Source organism: Canis aureus, chromosome 1, assembly GCF_053574225.1.
Source record: "Canis aureus isolate CA01 chromosome 1, VMU_Caureus_v.1.0, whole genome shotgun sequence".
NCBI classification, from domain to species: domain Eukaryota; kingdom Metazoa; phylum Chordata; class Mammalia; order Carnivora; family Canidae; genus Canis; species Canis aureus.
In genome coordinates this window covers 30,032,660-30,053,271 of record NC_135611.1, presented here as the reverse complement: position 1 = coordinate 30,053,271, position 20,612 = coordinate 30,032,660, and the positions used below count along the sequence as shown (strand labels likewise).

The 20,612-nt window shown below is 39.6% G+C and overlaps 1 protein-coding gene across 3 annotated transcripts in view; it reads left to right on the top strand.

Annotated features, from left to right (window-relative positions):
• The first annotated feature begins 264 nt into the window (after window positions 1-264).
• IL20RA (interleukin 20 receptor subunit alpha) overlaps window positions 265-20,612 on the top strand; it is a 39,757-nt gene continuing 19,409 nt past the window's right edge. Inside the window, exon 1 of one of the 3 annotated variants that reach the window (XM_077894326.1) lies at window positions 265-579. In XM_077894326.1, the coding sequence (XP_077750452.1) occupies window positions 456-579 (124 nt within the window). In that variant the 5' untranslated portion in view covers window positions 265-455. Of the gene's footprint in view, window positions 580-970; window positions 1,113-20,612 lie in introns of those variants that run through there. The other 2 variants (XM_077894327.1, XM_077894328.1) reach the window with 2 other exon arrangements.

The window sequence follows — 20,612 nt, the reverse complement described above, 5'->3', positions numbered from 1 at the left end:
CGCGTTCTGAAGAGCCTGGGACCTGGAAGCGAGCCTGGGTGGAAATCCTCAGGCCCCTGCGCACAAGCTGGGGGGGGGGGGGGGGGGGGGGGGCTTCATCCAAGCAGATACCCTGACTTCCTGAGTCCCCCTTCTCAGGATGGGGGTAACGCACAATGGGATGATCCCTGGCTGCCGCCGGGGAGGATTGCGTGAACTCCAATGCAGTGCATGGCAGAGTGCCTGGCAGGACGTTGAGACATAAATACCCATCTCCTTCCGGCACCGAACTCTGACATTACAAAGTTTAGAGGAGTGACTCTCCGGTTCTGCCCCAATCCCAGACGCCCTTTCCCGTGGGCTCAGCGGCTCCCGTCTCCCCAGGGCAGGTCTGACCGCCGGTCGAGCCGCGGGGCTGGGGACCAGGAATCTGGTCGCTGCCTGGGCGGCGGGGATGTGACCCGGGCCCGCCGCCCATGTGCGCCCGCCCACCCCCGGCGCCGGGGACCCACCGAGGGGTCCGGGCGCCCGGGCGCCAGGCCCTGCGGCTGCTGCTGCTGCTGCTGCTGCTGCTCGCGGCGGCGCCGTCGGGACGCGCAGGTAGGAGGGTGGCGGCCGGGCCGCCAGGTGCGGGCGGGGACGCTCCCGGGCCGGGCCGCCGACTGCCCCCCGCGCCCCGGGGCGCTCCGCGCGCGGGTTTCGGGTTCGCTCGGCGGAGCGGGAGGCGCGGGGGTGGCGCTGGGAGCCCCGGGAGACCGCGCGCCTCGGCTCCCTGGTCAAGTGTGCAGGGCTGAGGGTCTCACACTTTCCATTGCGGGGGAGTGGGGCGCAGAGGGGGAGCGAGTGTGGCAGTGGCGGCTCCGAGTGGAGCCTGCGGCCGGCGGCAGTGACCGCGCGCAGCGCCCGCGCCCGCGCCCGCGCCCGCCCCGGCTGCCGCCTGAGCCGGGACCAGGCCCGCGCCCGCCTGCCCGCCGCGCTCCGAACACCGGACCCCACCCGCAGGGTCAGCCCGGAAAGAGCAGCGCTCTCTGGAGCACGTCATAGTTTTCCCTTTGCAGTTACGACCCTGTACAGATATGTGCTCTTTGGCTTTTTCGGAAGTAACAAGACTTTTACCTGATTTATGACATAAGGTAACTGAAATCTGTTTTGCTGTGTTTTTAAGTTTAAATTCTACCGAATGGAATCCAGTAAGCCAGGATGATTTGTTAACCTGATTTCTGTTTTTTCCTTCTGCATTTCTAGTATATGAGAAAAAGATTTAAGATTTTTAAAAAGCAAGATATCTGGGATTTTTTTAAAAAATTAAAACCAGCAAAGCTTCCCAAATACTGTACTTTGTAGGTGGTTCAGGCTTTTATGCCTTTTAACCCAGAGCTGATCAACAGTGAATGCAGAAAGAAAGTTGTCCTCCAAAGTGCAGTATTCTTTTTTTTTTCCAGTATTCTTAATAGTCCAAGAAAAAGTTCCATACAGAGTTTAAGTTCAATACAGTTATTATGGAAGCAACTCCAATGTCCATGATAGATGAATGAATAAAGAAGATGTGATACACATACACGCATGCACACATCACATACAGGAATATTACTCAGCCATAGAAAAGAATGGGATCTTGCCATTTGCAACAACATAGGTAGACCTAGAGAATATTATGCTAAGTGAAATAAGTCGGGCAGAAAAAAGACAAATAACATATGATTTCACTTATGCGTGGAATCTAAAAAACAAAACAAATGAATAAACAAAAAGCAGAAACAGTGAGATCAAACTGATGGTTGCTAGAGGGAAGGGAGGTGGAAAATGGGCAAAACAGGTGAAGGGGAGTGGGAGATACAGCTTCCAGTTATGGAATGAATAAGTCACAGGAATAAAAGGTACAGCACAGGGAATATAGTCATTAGTATTATCATAGCTTTGTATAGTGATAGTAGCTATACATGTAAGCATGGCCTAATTACAGGTTGGTGGGATCACTATGTTGTATACCTGAAACTAATGTAACATTGCATGTCAACTACACTTCAATAAAAATACAGTAATAATAAGTTCAATACAGTCACAAAAGAGGTTTGCATATTGATGTTGGAGAGATTTTTGAGCAATAGAAATACCCTCAAAATGTTTCTCTTCTAAATCCTAAATTTATCAAGACTTATAGTTATTTTATTTTATTTAGTATTTATAAACATATTTATAATATTATGTTATATTATTTTATGATTTTATATTGTTTTATAGTTGTTTCTACATATACTGTATAAGAAGAGACTATTCCTGGCTTATACAAATATTGAGCTTTCAACTAGCAGATACGAATTTGCTTGTTTCTATATTTAATCAAAGAGAGAAATAAGGCTTGCTCCAAAATTGCGTTGGGGGGCTGGCATTAGAAAGTAGTAATATTCTTGGTGTTAAAGCAAAATTTTTTTTGGGGGGGGGGAACCCAGAAGAAATTCTTTTCTGATCCATAAGATCCAGGTACTTACTTAGCTCTTCCTTTTTTTTTTTTTTTTTTTAAGATTTTATTAATTTATTCACGAGAGGCACAGAGACACAGGCAGAGGGAGAAGCAGGCTCCCTGTGGGGAGCAGATGCAGAACTTGATCCCGGGATTCCAGGGTCACACCCTGAGCCAAAGGCCGATGCTCAACCACTGAGCACCCAAATGCCCCTTCTTAGCTCTTCTTAAGGCATTTATTTCTCTTCTGGGTCTTCAGGCACCCTAAGGACTGCTGGAAAAATCAGGTTGGAAGCTACCTGGATATCATACTTACCCCCGAATAGAGAGTGATTTCTATCCTGATGGATTAGCCACAATATCCGCTAAGCAATGTGGGCTTTCGAAGGGTTAGATGACGCTGCCAGGCTGTCAATAGATCAGGCTGTATAAACCAAACATTCAAAGAGAAAGAAAAAAATGTCAACGTAGCATCAACATTCTAGGAAAATATTGATATTTAAATTCAGATAATCTTTTAACAGAATTCAGAACATCTGTGGTGTTCCCTCAAGGCAGGCATGACACCCATATCCATTCACTTTCACTCTAAACTCTCCAGAGACAGAAGTTTTGCCAGCAAGTTTATCCCTGTCACATGTCATACTCTGCCCTGTGGGCCCATTCCATGCTTATTCTTCAGTGAAGATAAGGAACTACGGTCAGCATTCTATAAACAAGCTTCCGGAGCCAATAAGAGAGAGCAGAGAAGATGACTTCCCAAAGTCATGTATCTCCTCTCCTCAAGCCCTCGAGAAGTATTCATTGCTATAGAATAATTCTGAACTCACCTACAAGGTTTTTTGTGGACCACTCCTCCATCTCTCAGCCTTACCTCACACCACTTACTTCCTTATCTACTGGCCTTTTTCCAGTTCCTAGAGCAAGCCAAACCATTTTTTCATCTCAGAGACTTCATACTTGTAGTTCCCTCTGCTAGAGTGCTCCTACCCACTCTAGCCCCAGCTAACTCTAACTCCTGCTCAGACTTGGCATCTTACCTCCAATATGCCTCCCTCAGGAAGATCTGCCCACAATCCTCAAAGAAAGACAAGAATATGGAGTTTATGTTTAGGAATAAATGAACCTAGCTTTAGTTTTGGAGCTTTTAGAATATAGCCAAATATTACTACTATATCTATGCTTATTAGAACTAATTTACTATAATTAACACAGTGATGGTATTTGTTGAAGTGTCTCTTCTTTAATATCAACATAGCAGCATTTGGATATTCTCTTTCACTGAGAAGTTATTTGTACACACAGATGATTCCAGTGGACTAATTAAATTCCCTTCATTATTTTTTTAACTTTTAATTTTGAAATAATTTGAGACTTACAGAAAAGTTTCAGAACCAGTAGGCTATCCATAAATCCCTTAGCTGGTTTCTCCCGTTTAACATCTTACATAAGCATTGTATGGTGTTCTAAACCAGGACACTAACATTGGTGTGATATATTCACTAAACTATAGACCTTGCTCAGATTTCAACCGTTTTTCCACTAAGGCTCTTTTTCTGTTCCAGGATCCCACTTTACATTTACCTGTCCTGTCTCCTTCATCTTCTCCAATCTATGACAGTCCCTCAGCCTGTTTTTGCTTTCATGGCACTTTGGAGTGTCATCTCTTCTTAGAATATCCCTCAATTTGGGTTCATTTGATGTTTCTTCATGATTAAAGTGAGGTTATTCCTTTTGAGCAAATTATATTGTCTTTCTCAGGGCATCATAGCAAAGGATTTATGATATCAATATGTCTTCTTTGTGGTGATGTTAACCTTGATCACTTGGTGAAGGTGGTTTCTACAGGGATTTTCACTGTATAGTTACTATTACTTTGGAGCAGACATAAAATTATTTCTTGTACATTTGCATGGCTTCCACGTTTATCAGCTAGAGGTGCATCCCCAACCTGTCTAGGGAACATCATGTATCCCAGATCCAAGCGTGTGGCTAGAGTATCACCAGCTTCATATCTTCAGAATGTATGTACCTACTGCCTGTAACTATTTATTAAACTTCCTATAGACAAACCCAGGAAAGACAGTATGCACTCTCAAAAGAACAACTAAGGGGATTTGTTACCTCGGTGAGGTGGCATGGATTAGGAACAATGTGGAAGGGCTGAGGAAGTACCTCAGTTCTCTGAGTGTACCTTTTTGTACAGCTCTGGCTGGTAGAGCCATACATAGGACACATATTTCTCATTTAAGCATAAACTTTGGTCAAGGGACTAGGCAGATGGAATTATTAGTGTTTTAAATATGTTAGGATAAGCAGTTCAATGTAAAACATTTTTGTAGTACTTTTTAAAAATATTTTTAAATTTATTTGAGAGAGAGCAGGAGTGGAGAGAGGAAGAGAGGGAGAAAAACAAGCTGACTCTGTGCTGAGCACGACGTGAGACTCTGACATGGGGCTGGATTCCACGTCCCTGAGATCATAACCTGAGCCAAAATCAAGAGTCAGATGCTTAACTGATTGACCCACCCAGATGCCCCTATAATATTTTAAATAAATAAAACTGCATATCTGTGTGTTGCCTTTGTTAGTGCTCAGCATAGTACTTTTCACAAAATATTACTCAGTAAATTTGTGATTTTTTGCTTAAAAGCACCTTTAATTTCATGCATGATGTGTTTAAAATGATTTTCTATTTGCATCATTTTCTTCACTGTACAGTTTTACCAGGTATCATTGACACATTTATCTCCATGATGATTAAAAGAAAAAGACACCTTAGAATCAGCTACAGCTTAATGTAGCATACGTTTTAATGAATAAAATCATTTTATCCATCTTACTAACATTACACTTATGCTAGGATTATGATATTTTGAAAGCATTCTGATTTTTCTTGGTCCATATTTACGACTATTTGACACAAAAGCTGATGCCAGAAAAGTGAATTAAACCATTCTAAACAATTCCAAAGTACGTCAATTACTTATAAAATTGGAGAATAAGAAAACTTTAGGAAAAAAATTACTGGCTGAAGACATTAAAATTAAATACATCCTCTATTTTAGTTTTCAGAATTCCTGTGTATATAGAAACCTGGAGTTGACAGGATATGAAAGTCCCATCCAACTGCTTCTCCTATGAATCTCCTTTGGAGCACATTTCCAGATTATTACCTACCTGCTATTTGATTACCTGTCACCATGGGACATTCACTGTCTGACACCCAAAGCAGGATGTCCCGTCTTGGCAAACTTCCAGCTATTAAAATGGTCTTCCATATAATGAACGAAGGTCTTAATCTCTTGGATCTTCACCTCACTCTATACTGCTGAAGCCAAGCAGAACAAGCTGTGCCGATAACTGCATGGAGCATTCTGTGTCTTCTCTCCTCTTAGCTAAGCACCTTCCCAGATGTGCCACGTCGGCCTGTCTTGATCTTTCTAACATCTGTGTGTTTGTCGGCAAGGTCCCAGGCTGCCTCCCTGCCGATCATGATGAGATGGCCGGTTTACTAACATTTTAAGCACTGCGCCTGGTATGTTTGTCCTTGAATGATTCAGCATCAGGTTCTTGGTGAACATAGGGTTCTGGAAGCCTGAAAACTGCCCTCCTTTTCTTTGTTGTCCTCTCCTCAGAGACACGGACTCTGAACCCTCTTCTATACTCAGGCTTTCATATTAAGACAAGTTCACTTTGTGGAGGTTAGTTTTCTGTTTGCTTCTCGAAGGCTAGAAGATGGAAATACAGCATAATGTTTTATCAAAGCTTGGGTCTGTGATGGTGGTCTTTAATTTAACCAAAGATACTCTTTTCTGAAAATAAAAATGTTTACTGGGTATCTCTTCAACTCTAGGTTGAAGCTTTTAGAATATAGCCAAATATTTTAGAATATAGCCAAATATAGCCAAATATTGATTTCTGACTGTGGTGGTCAGCACATTGCATGTTGAGCCACAAAATGGCTTCCATATGGCTATCTCAATCCCTTCATGCGCTGCTTTTGCAAATGCCAGCTCTACCTCTAGTCCCAGAGACCTGGCATCCTTTTGTCCTGTACAGACGCGTCAGTAAGTTGTCCTTCTACTTCCTGATTCTCAACATGTATGCTTTTCATTCAGCTTCCTCAAAGATCCATCCCATATGGTTGCATTTGTGTTTTGGTCATATGAGGTGTTTTGGCAACTGCGTTGTCCTAGTTAATGCATTTGTTTACATTATTTCCCCCATTTGAATTTCCTCCTCCTTAACTTTGCAGATATTTTCCTGCTTTCATCAATCCCCTCATCTTTACTTTCTGGAGACTCGGCAGCCCTTAAAGCATTCACCGTTCTCCTCAGTAAACACTGTTCATTTTTGAGGATAGATACAAGCAAGCAAAAAATACGTCCTGTATTAGTCTTCTGAGGCCGCTGTAACAAAGTACCACAAAACAGGTAGCTTAAAATACCATGATTTATTATCTCATGGTTCTGGAAGCTAGAAGCCTGGAATCAAGATATTGGCAGGGTTGACGCCTTCTGAGGTCTCTGAGGGAGCATCCGTTCCATGCCTCTCTCCTAGATTCTGGTGGTTGCTGGCCATCTTCGCCATCCCTTAGCTTGTTGATCATCATTCCAATTCTCTGCCTTCACATGGTGCTCTCCCTGTGTCTTCACACAATCTTTCCTCTGTGGATGTCTGTCTTTGTGTCCAAATCCCTCTTCCCTTTTAAATATTTTATTTATTCATTGGACAGAGAAAGACAGAGCACGAGCAGGGGGAGGAGCAGAAAAGGAGAAGAGGTTTCCTGCTGAGCAGAGAGCCCAATGTAGGGCTGGATCTCAGGACCCTGGGATCATGACCTGAGCCAAAGGCAGATGCTTAACCAACTGAACCCCCCAGGTGCCCCTAAATTTCCCCCTTTTATAAGATACCAATCGTATTGGATTAGGACCCAACCTAATGACCTCTTTTTAACTGATTACCTCTCTAAGGACCGTGTACCTAATTAAGGTTACTTTATAAGGTACCAGGGGTTAGGATTTCAACATACTTTTTTCGGGAGGCACAACTGAATTCATAACACCTACCCTCACTCACAGTCTTGAATGTAGGGCAGGATCCGTGGCCTTGGCTTGCAAAGTGGAGAAAAGCTCCCTTTTCAGCCCCATGCGGTGGCTTTCTCATCCTCAGCATGTTTATAGTCTATGTCTATTGCCAAAGAATGCAGAAGTGTCATGACTGAACGTCTCTCCTAAGAATGTTGAGGGCGGAGATGAGGTCTTCTCTTGTACTTTCCATAACATGAACATAAGAGAGAGCCACCATTTGGTAATATATTCAAATATGGAATTATTATTTTGTAAGCCTAAAACTAATATGATGTTATAGGTCAATTCTAGCTCAGCAAAAAAAAGCAGGTGAAGAGTCATCCATGGTGTGTAATAAAGCCAGTGCAGTTTAAAATTCTTCAGCAGAGGGGCTCCCTCTCCTCAGACCTCTACCTCCTGCCTCGGCTTCTCTGAGGTACACTTTCACTGCAAAATCGTCACTCTTGCTCCAACAAGGACCGTTTTCATACTTAAGGCTAACTATCCGTCTAATTCCAAGCCAGTCCTCCTTCTCCATTTTAGATTAAAATATATTTGCTGCAAAGTGCTCTACTTTGTTATTTTAAAAATTAGCTCATAATTTCTAAGTGTGAAATAAATTATCACATGCAACTCAGGAGCAAATAACTTTAGGGGAATAAGGTATTCCAAGTGACCAGATTTAAGGAAGAAGAATTACCCTAGCACCCCATGCATCTATTTTGGGTGTTCAGAAGTTAACATATACCTTGACATAATGTGATTTGAGCACTTTTCATTCATTCAGTGTCATTCATTCATATATATCAGGAATAGTTGTAGGCATCAAGGTGAACAAGAAAACAAGGTCTCTTTTGTCACATAACATTTAGTCTCACACAGGTGATTATTATGTTAAAGTATAAATGCCAGAATTGAGAAAATCATGCTTCTTTAGAAGCACAGAATAAGATAACCAATTAAATTTAGAAGGCAAGTGGGGCTTCCCATAAAGGGGCCCTTTAAACTAGGGCTTACAAGATTTGCTGGTAGATAGATGATAGATGATAGATAGATAGATGATAGATAGATAGATAGATAGATAGATAGATAGATAGATAGATATTTGTTATGGCTATTTGTGGTCTGTGATCAGTGAGTATGACCTGCTGAAAGCTCAGATGATGGTTAGCATTTTTAAGCAATCAAGTATTGTTTTCATTAAACTATAAACATTGTTTTCTTAGACATGATGCAATTGCACACTTCATAGACAACTGTATGGTATAAATATAACTTTTATATTCACTGGGAAACCAAAAAATTCATTTGACTCACTTTATTGTGATACTCACTTTAGTGCCGTGGCCTGAAACTGAACCTGCAGTGTCTCCAAGGTATACCTGTGAAGCTAAATCAGGGGTTAGCTTCTATCTATAAATTACCAGGTAGTTAATATTCCTTTCCACATAGAATATTCTATCTATAAATTACCAGGTAGTTAATATTCCTTTTCACACCTGAAGTTCTTTCTTTTAAGCCTACAAATCAACAAACAAAACGTGGGCAGGAGTAAGGAGCTCTGTAACTATAGGACAGCCTGACTTGATGGCCATTGGCAGGCTCAGGTCACTGTGGTCTGTGGCTCTTTGCAATACCAGATCAGACCACAAACAGTTATCAAAAGGCACAATTGTTATAGCTGTGGTTTTGCAAGATCAGGCTAGTGTCCTAGGTGCTATTTCCTACTTCCTTAATCAAACAGTCCTTTGAAGGCTCTGTTGGCTTTAATGAGCAAGAGCAAAGGGAATGTCTTTTTTTTTTTTAATTTATTTTTTATTGGTGTTCAATTTACTAACATACAGAATAACACCCAGTGCCCGTCACCCATTCACTCCCACCCCCCGCCCTCCTCCCCTTCTACCACCCCTAGTTCGTTTCCCAGAGTTAGCAGTCTTTATGTTCTGTCTCCCTTTCTGATATTTCCCACACATTTCTTCTCCCTTCCCTTATATTCCCTTTCACTATTATTTATATTCCCCAAATGAATGAGAACATATAATGTTTGTCCTTCTCCGACTGACTTACTTCACTCAGCATAATACCCTCCAGTTCCATCCACGTTGAAGCAAATGGTGGGTATTTGTCATTTCTAATGGCTGAGTAATATTCCATTGTATACATAAACCACATCTTCTTTATCCATTCATCTTTCGTTGGACACCGAGGCTCCTTCCACAGTTTGGCTATCGTGGCCATTGCTGCTATAAACATCGGGGTGCAGGTGTCCCGGCGTTTCATTGCATTTGTATCTTTGGGGTAAATCCCCAACAGTGCAATTGCTGGGTCGTAGGGCAGGTATATTTTTAACTGTTTGAGGAACCTCCACACAGTTTTCCAGAGTGGCTGCACCAGTTCACATTCCCACCAACAGTGTAAGAGGGTTCCCAAAGGGAATGTCTTAATTGATCCATTCTCTCAGTTATTCCTGAAGAAGTTCCAAGGCTGTCCACGCAGCAGTGCCTGTGACTCTTCTTTATGGGTGGCCTCTTCATTGTCGCTCTGTTTTTCTCTTGACCAGTGGTTTTTTACATCTTTGTGGCAGTTAAGGATCTAAAAGAGCTGATCTTCAGTGTGGCCTATGTAGTGTAGAGGACTTCTGTTCATTCTATTGCATATAGTTATGCAACTTCATCCAGGCATAATTCAACCCAAAAGAGGCCTGATCTTAGCCCCGGCAACCCTCAAAAACATCACTTGTCACTATAGAGAAGAGATAGCCTATTGCAAAAAAAAATTTTACCTTTCTGACAGTGTTGGGTTTTTTTTTTTAAGATTTTATTTATTTATTCATGTGAGACACACAGAGAAAGGCAAAGACGTAGGCAGAGGGAGAAGCAGGCTCCCTGCAGGAGCCTGATGTGGGACTCGATCCCAGGACCCCATGATCATGACCTGAGCCAAAGGCAGATGTTCAACCACTGAGCCACCCAGGTGCCCCTCTGACAGTTTTGTTTTTTTGATGGCTACTGTACACTTGTCTTGGTCTTGTTCAATTGGAAAATCTAAGATGGCAACTGGTGATCACACCATCAACTTCATTTACCTCAGAATTCCAGTCAACAGTGAACAGAAGCAAATACTATTAATACTTCCAAATCACCACTAAGTATTTACTTCCAAGTTACTTTCCACTAAATAATTATTTTTAAAACTCTCTTAACTTTTTCTATTAATTATTTTCTTACAATTTTATCTTGTTGATTTTCCCTCTGAAAATTTCAAGTGATAGAGATATTAACGAAAGAATGACTTTGCTTCTGTAAGGATAAAAAGAAGTACTAGTTGTGAATATGATTTGAAAAATAGATGGTATTTAATCAATACCTGCTGATTGAACTTGGAATTCCCAACACTATTCTTTTCAATACTGTAGAGGTCCCAAATGGGTTGCCCTTGACTCTCTTCTTGCTTTCATCTTTTCATTTCTAAGGCAAGATATCAAGTAGTAGAGGCCACCAACCCACACTCAAATCTGTTTTTCCATAGTTACTATGATGTTCATTATTACAAATCAAGGTACTTTAGAGATCACAAAATGTGGAGAAAATCAAGTTCCTGTCCTGAAAGGGCTAATTTGTAAAAGGGAAAGGAAGACATTTGTATAAGAGATGATATAAGGTAGTACAACTGGTTTTCTAACAGCAAGGTTGACATAGACAAGTTAATAATGGTGTCTTTAAAATAGGCCCTTTGGAAGGTGATGCACAAAAAACTTACCACAATATATTTCTTAAACTCCTTTTTTCCAAGTTCCAAGTAGAGCTCACATGTTGGTCAGAATAGCCCATCAAGTGGCAAACCTTTACCTTGGAGGTATTATTTAATTTTCAAAAGCATTCCAAGCTGTTTCCAACAAACTTGGGTAATCAGGCTGGAAAATCAGGTTACAATTGGACAAAAACAAGGTATGACTATAAAAAAAGTGAGATGGAATTTTTTGCATGTTTATAAGCTACCTCTGAAACCAGTTATACCTGAAAGAAAGTGTGCCCCAAAAGCCATGAGCTGAGCAGTACTATAGGAATAATTATAAACCCTCCCCTGGGAGCTTCATGGAAGATGCATACTCTGCTATGGGTAAACTTCAAAATGTTTCTTTTAAAAAGTAGTCTCAGCTTTAAGGTTTGCTTGCTATCAGGTACCAACAGCAATAACCAAAAACATGTTTAAGCACATAAATGTATTTATTGAGGTGTGGCTATGAAGAAATAACACTGCTTTTTCTGTATGACTCATGCATCACTCATCCACATAAATGTTCACATTTCTGGCAGGGAAAGCATATACCGATGGATTGTGTCCCAAATTCAAATATATGCTCATTCCATGAGAGCACGGCCTTTTATGTGTTTCTGTCTTCTGCTGCACGCTGGTGCCTATCAGTTTGTATTTCTAGTGCACAATATGTGCTCAGTAACTATGTTGAATGAATGATGTGACTGTGTAGAGTCCTGACCAGGAAAAGCTTCAATGAAGAAGAAATACTTGGGTTTTCCTCATTGAATTTCTTCTCTCTCTCCTTAGAAGCAATCATTTATAACATGCAAAATTGATAATGATCATACAATCTCTTCTTCCCTCAACAGTGCTCTTAGGAGCATTTCCTAAAGGCAGTAGGTAAGTATCCTATAATAATAGGAGCCCTGTTATAGTCAGAACACTTGGCCTCAGTCAAGTATCCTCCAAATAGCTGAATAACTACAGCCAAGTCATGCAGCTTCTCCTGGGCTCTATCTAGTTAGCTGTAAAGAGAGAATAGTAACCATGGAGGACAACACTGAGCGAATAATGATTGAGCTCTTTCTTTGTGCCAGGCACTATTCTAGGAGATCTGTGTAGAGATCTTACTTAATCATCCCATCAGTCCTATGAAGCCCATAGTATTATTTTATTTTACAAAGAGGAAATAGAGGTGCAGAGGTTAAATAACTTCCTTGAGGGTGCATGGCTCGTTAAGTGGTAGAGAGTGGCCTCCAGTATGGCTCTGGAACTCTTGTTCTTAGAACTTCTCTCTGACCTACTCACCTAAACAATTACTAGAAGACAGTGAAAGAGGGCAGGTGGCAGTGCCATGTAATGTGCAGTATTATTAGAGAGAACATAGAGACAGCACCCACATATAGCAGAGTGAGTGGGCAAAGAAAGAGTAGAGAAGTAACTGTGGAGATGGTGGTTCAGGGAAGACAATCGAGTGTGCAGGAACTAATGTTCACGCTAAACCATGCTCTCTCCTATATAAAACACAGCTGTGTATCTTTTCTTAGGTAAACAGTTTCTGAATCAGATTTTAAGTGCTGTTTTTAGATGATTAGTTTTTAAGGGCCCTTGCCGGATATATAATTAGAAAGAAGAGGAGAAAGAGGAGTTAATATTTTTCAGGAGAACTAATTTACAACTTAAGACAAAAGAAAATCTGCTTTTCCTTTCAGCATGATGAAGTCAGAACAAGACCTGAGATAATCTGTCTAAAGGCAGCAATACCGTTTGGTTCTCATTTGGGAGTGGTTAAGATAAGTAACTTATAACTCATGGTTTCAGAAATTGGTTGATCACCTTCTTGTGCTTTTTGTTAACTCTTTTAACTTCACTCCCCACAATAAAGAACTGATACAAGTGTATTAAGGTATTTTCCTCTTTCAAAAGACACTTGCAGTATGTAGCAACCACTTGCCATGCATGGACTACTGTTCCTTCATTAAAAAGCATCTGTGGAGTCTCTTTGGACTGTGTTAATCCCCTGTGTACAGTGTGAGTTGACCAAAGTGGTTTCAAGATACCAAGATTTGGCAGATCAGGTAGTTCCACCCCCATTCAGTCCTCATGTGAATCTGGGTCCTGCACTCCTCCATGGTTTATGTGAGCCCCACCAGTCCCTGGTTAGTTCTCTTCAAAAGCATTTATTTGCCAGATGCTGAGGATAAAAGACTCTGAGACATGTCAAACAGCTCAGAACCTGGTGATACCTTAACTCTGCTTGAGCTTCAAAAGAGCAGACGGGGCCACGGAGACTGGAGACTTTCTCTGGGCAAGGTTGGGCAGGGGTTCCTCTATGCCAGGGTTCCCTGGTTAGTCATGAACTTGAGAAACCTGAATGGCCCCAAAAGGGAATTCACCGGAGGTGGACACATTTGACTGTTGAGCCTCTTACAATCTGGTTGTTTTCCTCACTGGTGGATGAACATACAACCATAATAAGAAAGTCAAATTACCTCAGCACCCAAAGACAGAGATTTGGGTAACCACGAGACTGATTACCCTGACCCTTCATGAGTTCACTTTGAAAACCTCACCACTTTGTATGGGTGTACATCAGGCACTAATTTATGCATGAGCTTTTCCCATAGTATAATGAAATAGAAATGCCTTTTACCATCAGGCATATAATTAAAATTTCAACATTCTTAGAAGATGTAATGTCAGCTTTGAGGCCACCAGGAAAATGTTGCATACTGTTTTTGCTATACCTAGAGATCTGTATTTATAAAAGATAACTCTTGGAATAAATGTAGTAGCCACATTTTATAATATTCCACCAATGAAGTTGTCATAGATTTATCCCTTTTAAATGTCATTTATCTATTGTCATCCTACTAGAAGGACCCAAGGACAGAGACAGGACTTTCTCCTTATGGTGTGTAACATAAATGAGGCTGGGCTAGAAAACTTTCCCAAAGGCCAAAATGTTACAAACAGAAAATAAACACTGAGAGCAGAAACAAATCTGAATGATGTGACTTACAGATATAGCTCATCAATCATTACTTGGAAGTTCATTAAGTAGACTCGTCCTTGCTGACCTCTTGTAGCTTTGATAAGGCAGAGGCCATGCTAAATAACCACAATTCAAGGGGCACCATTAAGTATTGCTCAAAGTCCATACCTGGTCAGGGAAGCTCAAAAGGAGCCCAGAAGTCCCACCCCTTTTTGAGGTCTGCTGAGTTGCATTTTCTCTTCAAAGAGCAGCCTCATACCCAGATGAATATTATCAAGAATGCCTCCCTCACTTCAGTGGAGATCATGCATACTCTACATAACTTCACAGTATTGTCATGTCATTAAAATAGTATAAGCCAATATTTATTAAATGGATGCACACATGGAGAAATGAGGGGTCTTTTAGTTCTAAAAGATGTTCTAAGAGGAGGACACCAGAATCATAAAGGCACAGAACAGTGGAGCAAGTTAGGATATTGCAGGTAATTTGGTGTGGCTGGTGAACAAAGTGCATTTGGCAGAAGTGCAAAAGGAAAGGTCAGGCCCGACCTTGAAGAACCTTGTGTTCCATTCCAAAGTTGTAATGCTACAGAACCCCCAGAAATAAAACTCTGTGTGCCAGTCCAACAGCTCTGTGATTTAGGATGTGAAATGGATGGACTATCAGAGAATCAGAGCTGTACTTAGAGGCCATAAACCTATGTGAACAAAAATGCCTTTGTTACTCATAAGTTGGCCCAGGACTCCTGACATTGATGTGGGTGTGACATATTTTCACTTCAGTGTTGGATAAATTATCTTATCAGTACTGGCAGGTTAGAAAAATGACTTATCTCAATTTAAATGTTTACTCAGGAGTGTCTTCCTTTATGTTTTCCAAACCTGAAACAAACATAATGCCTAAAAGCTTCACAAAGATTTAAAAACAACAAGAAAATACTAGTTATCAATTGTTTTTGTTTAGGTGTGCTATTTCTCCTTCTTAAAAAAAAAGTGTGAATTCTATTTTTTAGTACTCCTTTGCATCATCAAGACAGAAAAAAAAAGGGCAAATATTCCTTGATAAATCCTAATTTGTTAACTTAAGCTTTCACAACATGGTAATTCTGTTGCTGATGCGACTCTTGCAGCTCCACTTCATCAGGAAGTCCTGTTGTTTCTACTTTGAAAAAGAGTTTTGAGCTGCCCACCCATCTCCATATCCACAGCCAGCATGGGGGGGTGGGGGGTTGGTGGCAAGCCCATCCTTCCTCACTAGGACTGCTGTAATTATGGTCTTAGTGGTCTCTCCAGTTCGATTCCTACCTCCTTCCAATCTTTTCTCCTCTCAGTAGTGATTTAATCTATTTGAAATATAAATAGGCCCATGGCGTCCCTTATTTAAAAGGCGTCAAAAAAAAAAAAAAAGGCTTCAATACTTTCCCACTGAATTTCAAATGGAATCCATACTCCTTCCCAGGGCTTATAGAGATGAGGACTCCAGCTCTATGTACCTCTTCAATTTGTTCTTGACCACTCTCCTTTTCCTCACTTTTTTTTTCTCCAAACACCCTGGTCTTTTGACAATTTCAAGGAACTGCCTTTTTGGATGAGATTTTTTTCCATCCAAGGGGGTTTTGCCTGGAATACTGCCCTCCCACCTCAAGCCAACTCCTAAGACTCCACCTGAGTAGGTTCTGTGACCCAGACCCAACCTTATACTGCCTTTCATAGCTTAATCATCAAATTTATAAGTACATATTTATTTATTTATTTATTTATTTATTTATTTATTTATTTACTTGTTAATAGTGTCCCTCTCCCTGCTAGTATGGGAACTCCAGAAAGGCAGGAACCCAGTCTGTATTCACCACCAGATATCTACATAGCAGCATCTACATTCATTTCCTGAGGCTGCCCTCATGAAGGACCACAGGTTGACTGGATTAAAACAACAGAAATTTATCTTCTTATAGTTCTTTATTTTCTTGTACTAGAAGTACAAAATCAAGGTGTTGTCAAGGCTGTGCTTCCTCTGAAGCCTTTAGAGGAGGCTCCTCCTTGCTTCTTCCAACTTCTGGTAGTCCCACATTATTCCTTGGCTTGTAGGGAATCCATGCCCTCATTTTCAAATAGCATTCTCTTTGTGTCACTGCATCTTCATATGGCCATCTTCTTAAAAGGACAACCAGTCATACTGGATTAGGAGTCTCTTTACTCCACTATAATTGTAACTACTTACGTCTACAACTCTATTTCCAAATAAGGAAACACTTTGAGGTACTAGGTATTAGGACTTCAATATATCTTCTTTGGGAGGACACAATTCAACTCATAATAGCGCCTAACAAATATTAGTTGAATGGATAAATAAGATGCCTCTTGAACTGATGTTTCTCATCAATATAAATGGGATTGACTGTAGTGTATTCTCTATAGGAGACAAAGAGCTAAAGGCCAAGGCAAAATGTATTATTCCTACATCTTTAAATTTTACTGTGATTTCAAATTGGTAGAGGGCATGTACTCAGCAACTAAAAAGATACCAAAATCGATTCAAACATAGCCTTCTAGGAATCCCTGTTTTTCTAGTCACCATACACTGTCTGGGGATTGGCAAAGTAGAAATAGAGTTCCTACTTGCATTCTCCAGGCTCGGATATGGGCTGAAATAAAATACTCTGAGAGGAAAAGGAAAAAGAGTTTCCTACTACAGATTGTAGTGGGATCTAAAGAAATGTACTGACTACATCAATATCTAATATTTATTAATATTTAAATGATTTTATATATGAATATCTGGGATAATATGTATTTTCTCATAAGTCTTTTTGTTTAAATTCAGATAAGGATTATCTGCAAGTTTGCAAGGGTAGCAGATGAGTGAGGAGGTTAAGAGTATGGGTTCTGAACACAACTCCTCCACTTACTAGCTGTGTGAACTTGTACAACTTCTCTGTGCCTCAGTTTCTGCATCTGTATAATGGAGATGATAATGGAGGTTCTTTCCATACAGCTGTTATGAGAATGTGTATGATTTGATTGTATAAGGCACATAGAATTGTGTCAGCCACATGGCAAAGCTTCAATAAATGTTAGTTACTGTTTTCATTATATACTAGCCATTTGCCTTGCTTCAGTTAAATATAACATGTAAAGGTTTTTCACGATATGTATTATATTTTTAAAGTCTTATGCAAATTGGCTTTTATTCACATTCAGTATCTACTTTTAAAATAAAATTTCTTAGTCTGTCATGAATAGATCTCACTATCAATATAACTTTTAATCATGCCAAAAGACTTCTCATGTCCTACTGAAACCAGAACAAACCCAGTCCTTAGAAGGCTTCTTTGCAGAAAGGTCAAACCTAACCACAGCAAAAAGCATCTATTTCCATTGATCAAAGGTAGATCATTAAAATTCCATAATTGACAAATATTACAAATGATACAGATACACAAATTACTATCAATCCCTCATCTCAAATTGATAAATATCCATTTCCGAAATACAAGCAGAGAGATAAGGGTGATGAAAGAAGATTACATGGCTTAATTTGCTCTGATTAAAAAGGGTTCAGAAATTAGCAGACCATCTCTGGGGTGACAGAGATGGGCTGATACTAGAATGTGACCTCCTTTGTCATGGTACAGCAGCTCCTAGATAATATTTTGATTTAATGACAAGGGAATGATCCCAAACTGATAAATTTTCCACTTATGTATTCAGATAAATAATGTCAATCAAACAAAGGCTCTGCAGGACTAAAAGCTGGAATATTCCTTCCCCAGAAATAGTGTCCCAAACCACAATATCCGTTTTAAAATGTATTTCTATTAAAGGTGTTCACTACTCTGAATCCTTGTCAATGTACAGTGAGCTTAACTAAGCATTATCTTTAAAAAAATCCAAAAAAATGTCGCTGCAATCTTCGCTTGCTACTAAAAGGCTAATAAATTTCCAGTCTTTTCACTGGGTTTTTAATTTTTGTTTAATAAAGATAAAAGCAAACTATTAAAACACAGAGACTAACCCAGATACAATGTGGAAGGGGATTTACAGGCTGTGAATGCCAGGAGGAGGGGATTATCAAGGGCTATTTGGAGGGTAGCTACCCAAATTGTGGTGATACATGTGATTTACCCATAATGTAGACTTGCAGAGGAGTTGCATGTGCATGCATTTCATAACATTTGCAATGAAATACATTTTCTTTTCAAAAAATAGAATGACATGAGAAAAAATGTTTAATGTTTTAATGTTATTGCTCACTATTAATTTTCTTTAACTTATTTTGATAATTAGAAGAGCATTTCTGGAGGATCATTTAAACAAATATAAAACATGAATCAAGATGTCTGTTAAACCAATGAACATTAACAATTGACAGCACATTCCAGAGCATAGTTCATTTCAGAATAGCAAAATTGCTTTGTTTCCTCCTAATAACAATGACCAAGGAAATTAAGTTACATTAACTTGAAATGAGTAATCCATTTTTTTCCAGGTTATTTCTTAAAACTGTTTTGAGTATGATTTAGGCATTTTAAGAATTCTGTAAATCATATACTTACATTAAAGATAAGCAGAAGGGCACCTGAGTGGTTCAGTCCATTAAACAACCCACTCTTGGTTTGAGCTCAGGTCATGGTCTCTGACTCTTGAGATGCAGCACCCCCTCCCTCCCATCACGCTCTGTCCTCAATGTGGAGTCAGCTTGAAATTCTTTTCCTTCTTCCCTCTCCCTTCCTCTCTACTCCTCTCCACCACACACGTTCACCTGTGCATGATCTCTTTCTAAATAAATAAATAAATAAATAAATAAATAATTTTTTAAAGCCAAAATCGATGTCGGCAAAGATAAAGATTTATATAGATTAAACATTGGGACATATGTCTGGACTATAATATCTAACATAACTTGTGTTTTATATCTCCAAACTCAAGTTGCCACAAACTGGAATATCCTAGTTTCTTATCAGTTAGTTCTATGGAGCTATGTTTTGGTAATATCTTCCATCTGTGATATTATAATACATTGTCTATTTTAATTTTCTTACAAGATGCTAACTACTCTTCACGTGCATGTGTCATATAAATGTAGAGAATGACAGGTTTTAGATATGAAAAGACCGTTGGAACTTTTTGTGTTAAAAGTGTTCCTCACTTTTGAAGGGTTGGGAAATATGATGCTTCATGGCACTGCCTCCCCATGTTCTCAGCTTCGTACTCAAATATCTGATTAAAAATCAGAACCTATTGGTAGCACAGAGCAGTATTAAGTCACTGATAATTATTTTCTGGCATATGATCTCCAGAAAAAAAAAAAAACAGTTGATACACAAAGGCTCCAAAGAGTTAGAAGGATAGAGAGACAGACATTGGGCAGGCTGTGTCTTTTTGAGATATTCTCTGCTCCTACTAGATACAAACCCACACAGTGATCAGCTGATACTGCTTCTCCTTGAGTATTTAACCTTCTTATTAAAAATAAAACAGAGATATTTAAAAAAATGATCAAGGTTGAAAGCAGAAGCCATTACAAATATAGCATATGTATACACACCCAAACAAACACTCAACCACCTATATATTGGTTACTCTGCTATGCATTAAAGAGCTTATTTTGAGTTAGAATTAGAGTTACATTACAAAGTTTAATTTTAAAGCAAATAATTTTTTTCTTTCTTTTCATTTGGTTTGTGGGATTACAATACATTATATAGAGCTAATCTTAGCTGAGAAATTAGTTTTATCCCAAGGATAAACTGACATTAGTCCCAGGTAATTCACACAAGAATTATGGGACTGTAGCTAAGATTAGACCAGTTTTTGGTGACTTAGCTAAATTTCATTTCCTAAGGTTGGTTTGCAGTATCAAAATTTGTTATTTTCCAGTCCATTGACTAAAATATGCATATTTCTGATAAGATATGTTCTTCCTAAAATCTGATTGTTTATTACCCAGGACTTTGTGATCTCTCCAATATTTTAAATTAACATTTTGATTCTTGCATGTTACCAGTGATTTTTTAAATTTAATTCAAAGATGATCCTTGTTTTCTTCTATAAGAAATTATCCTCCACTTTCCTTTTGTCCTTTACTTAATTTGTTGGTAGTATCTCAATTCTTTATTGTTTTTCTACAGCAGATTTCTACAAATTAATCCTCTAGGATACAGTTTTCTTAGATCACAGTTGTGTGAACATATCCGCATTTAATTAAATACATTGTCTTCTTTCACTGGTTTCTTTTCCAATAATTGCTTTATTATATCCTTTAATAAAGCTAACCCTAACACCAGCCTCCAAAACTTGAGACTTTCAGGGCCATTTATCCTAAATTTGATTTCTGTATCTAA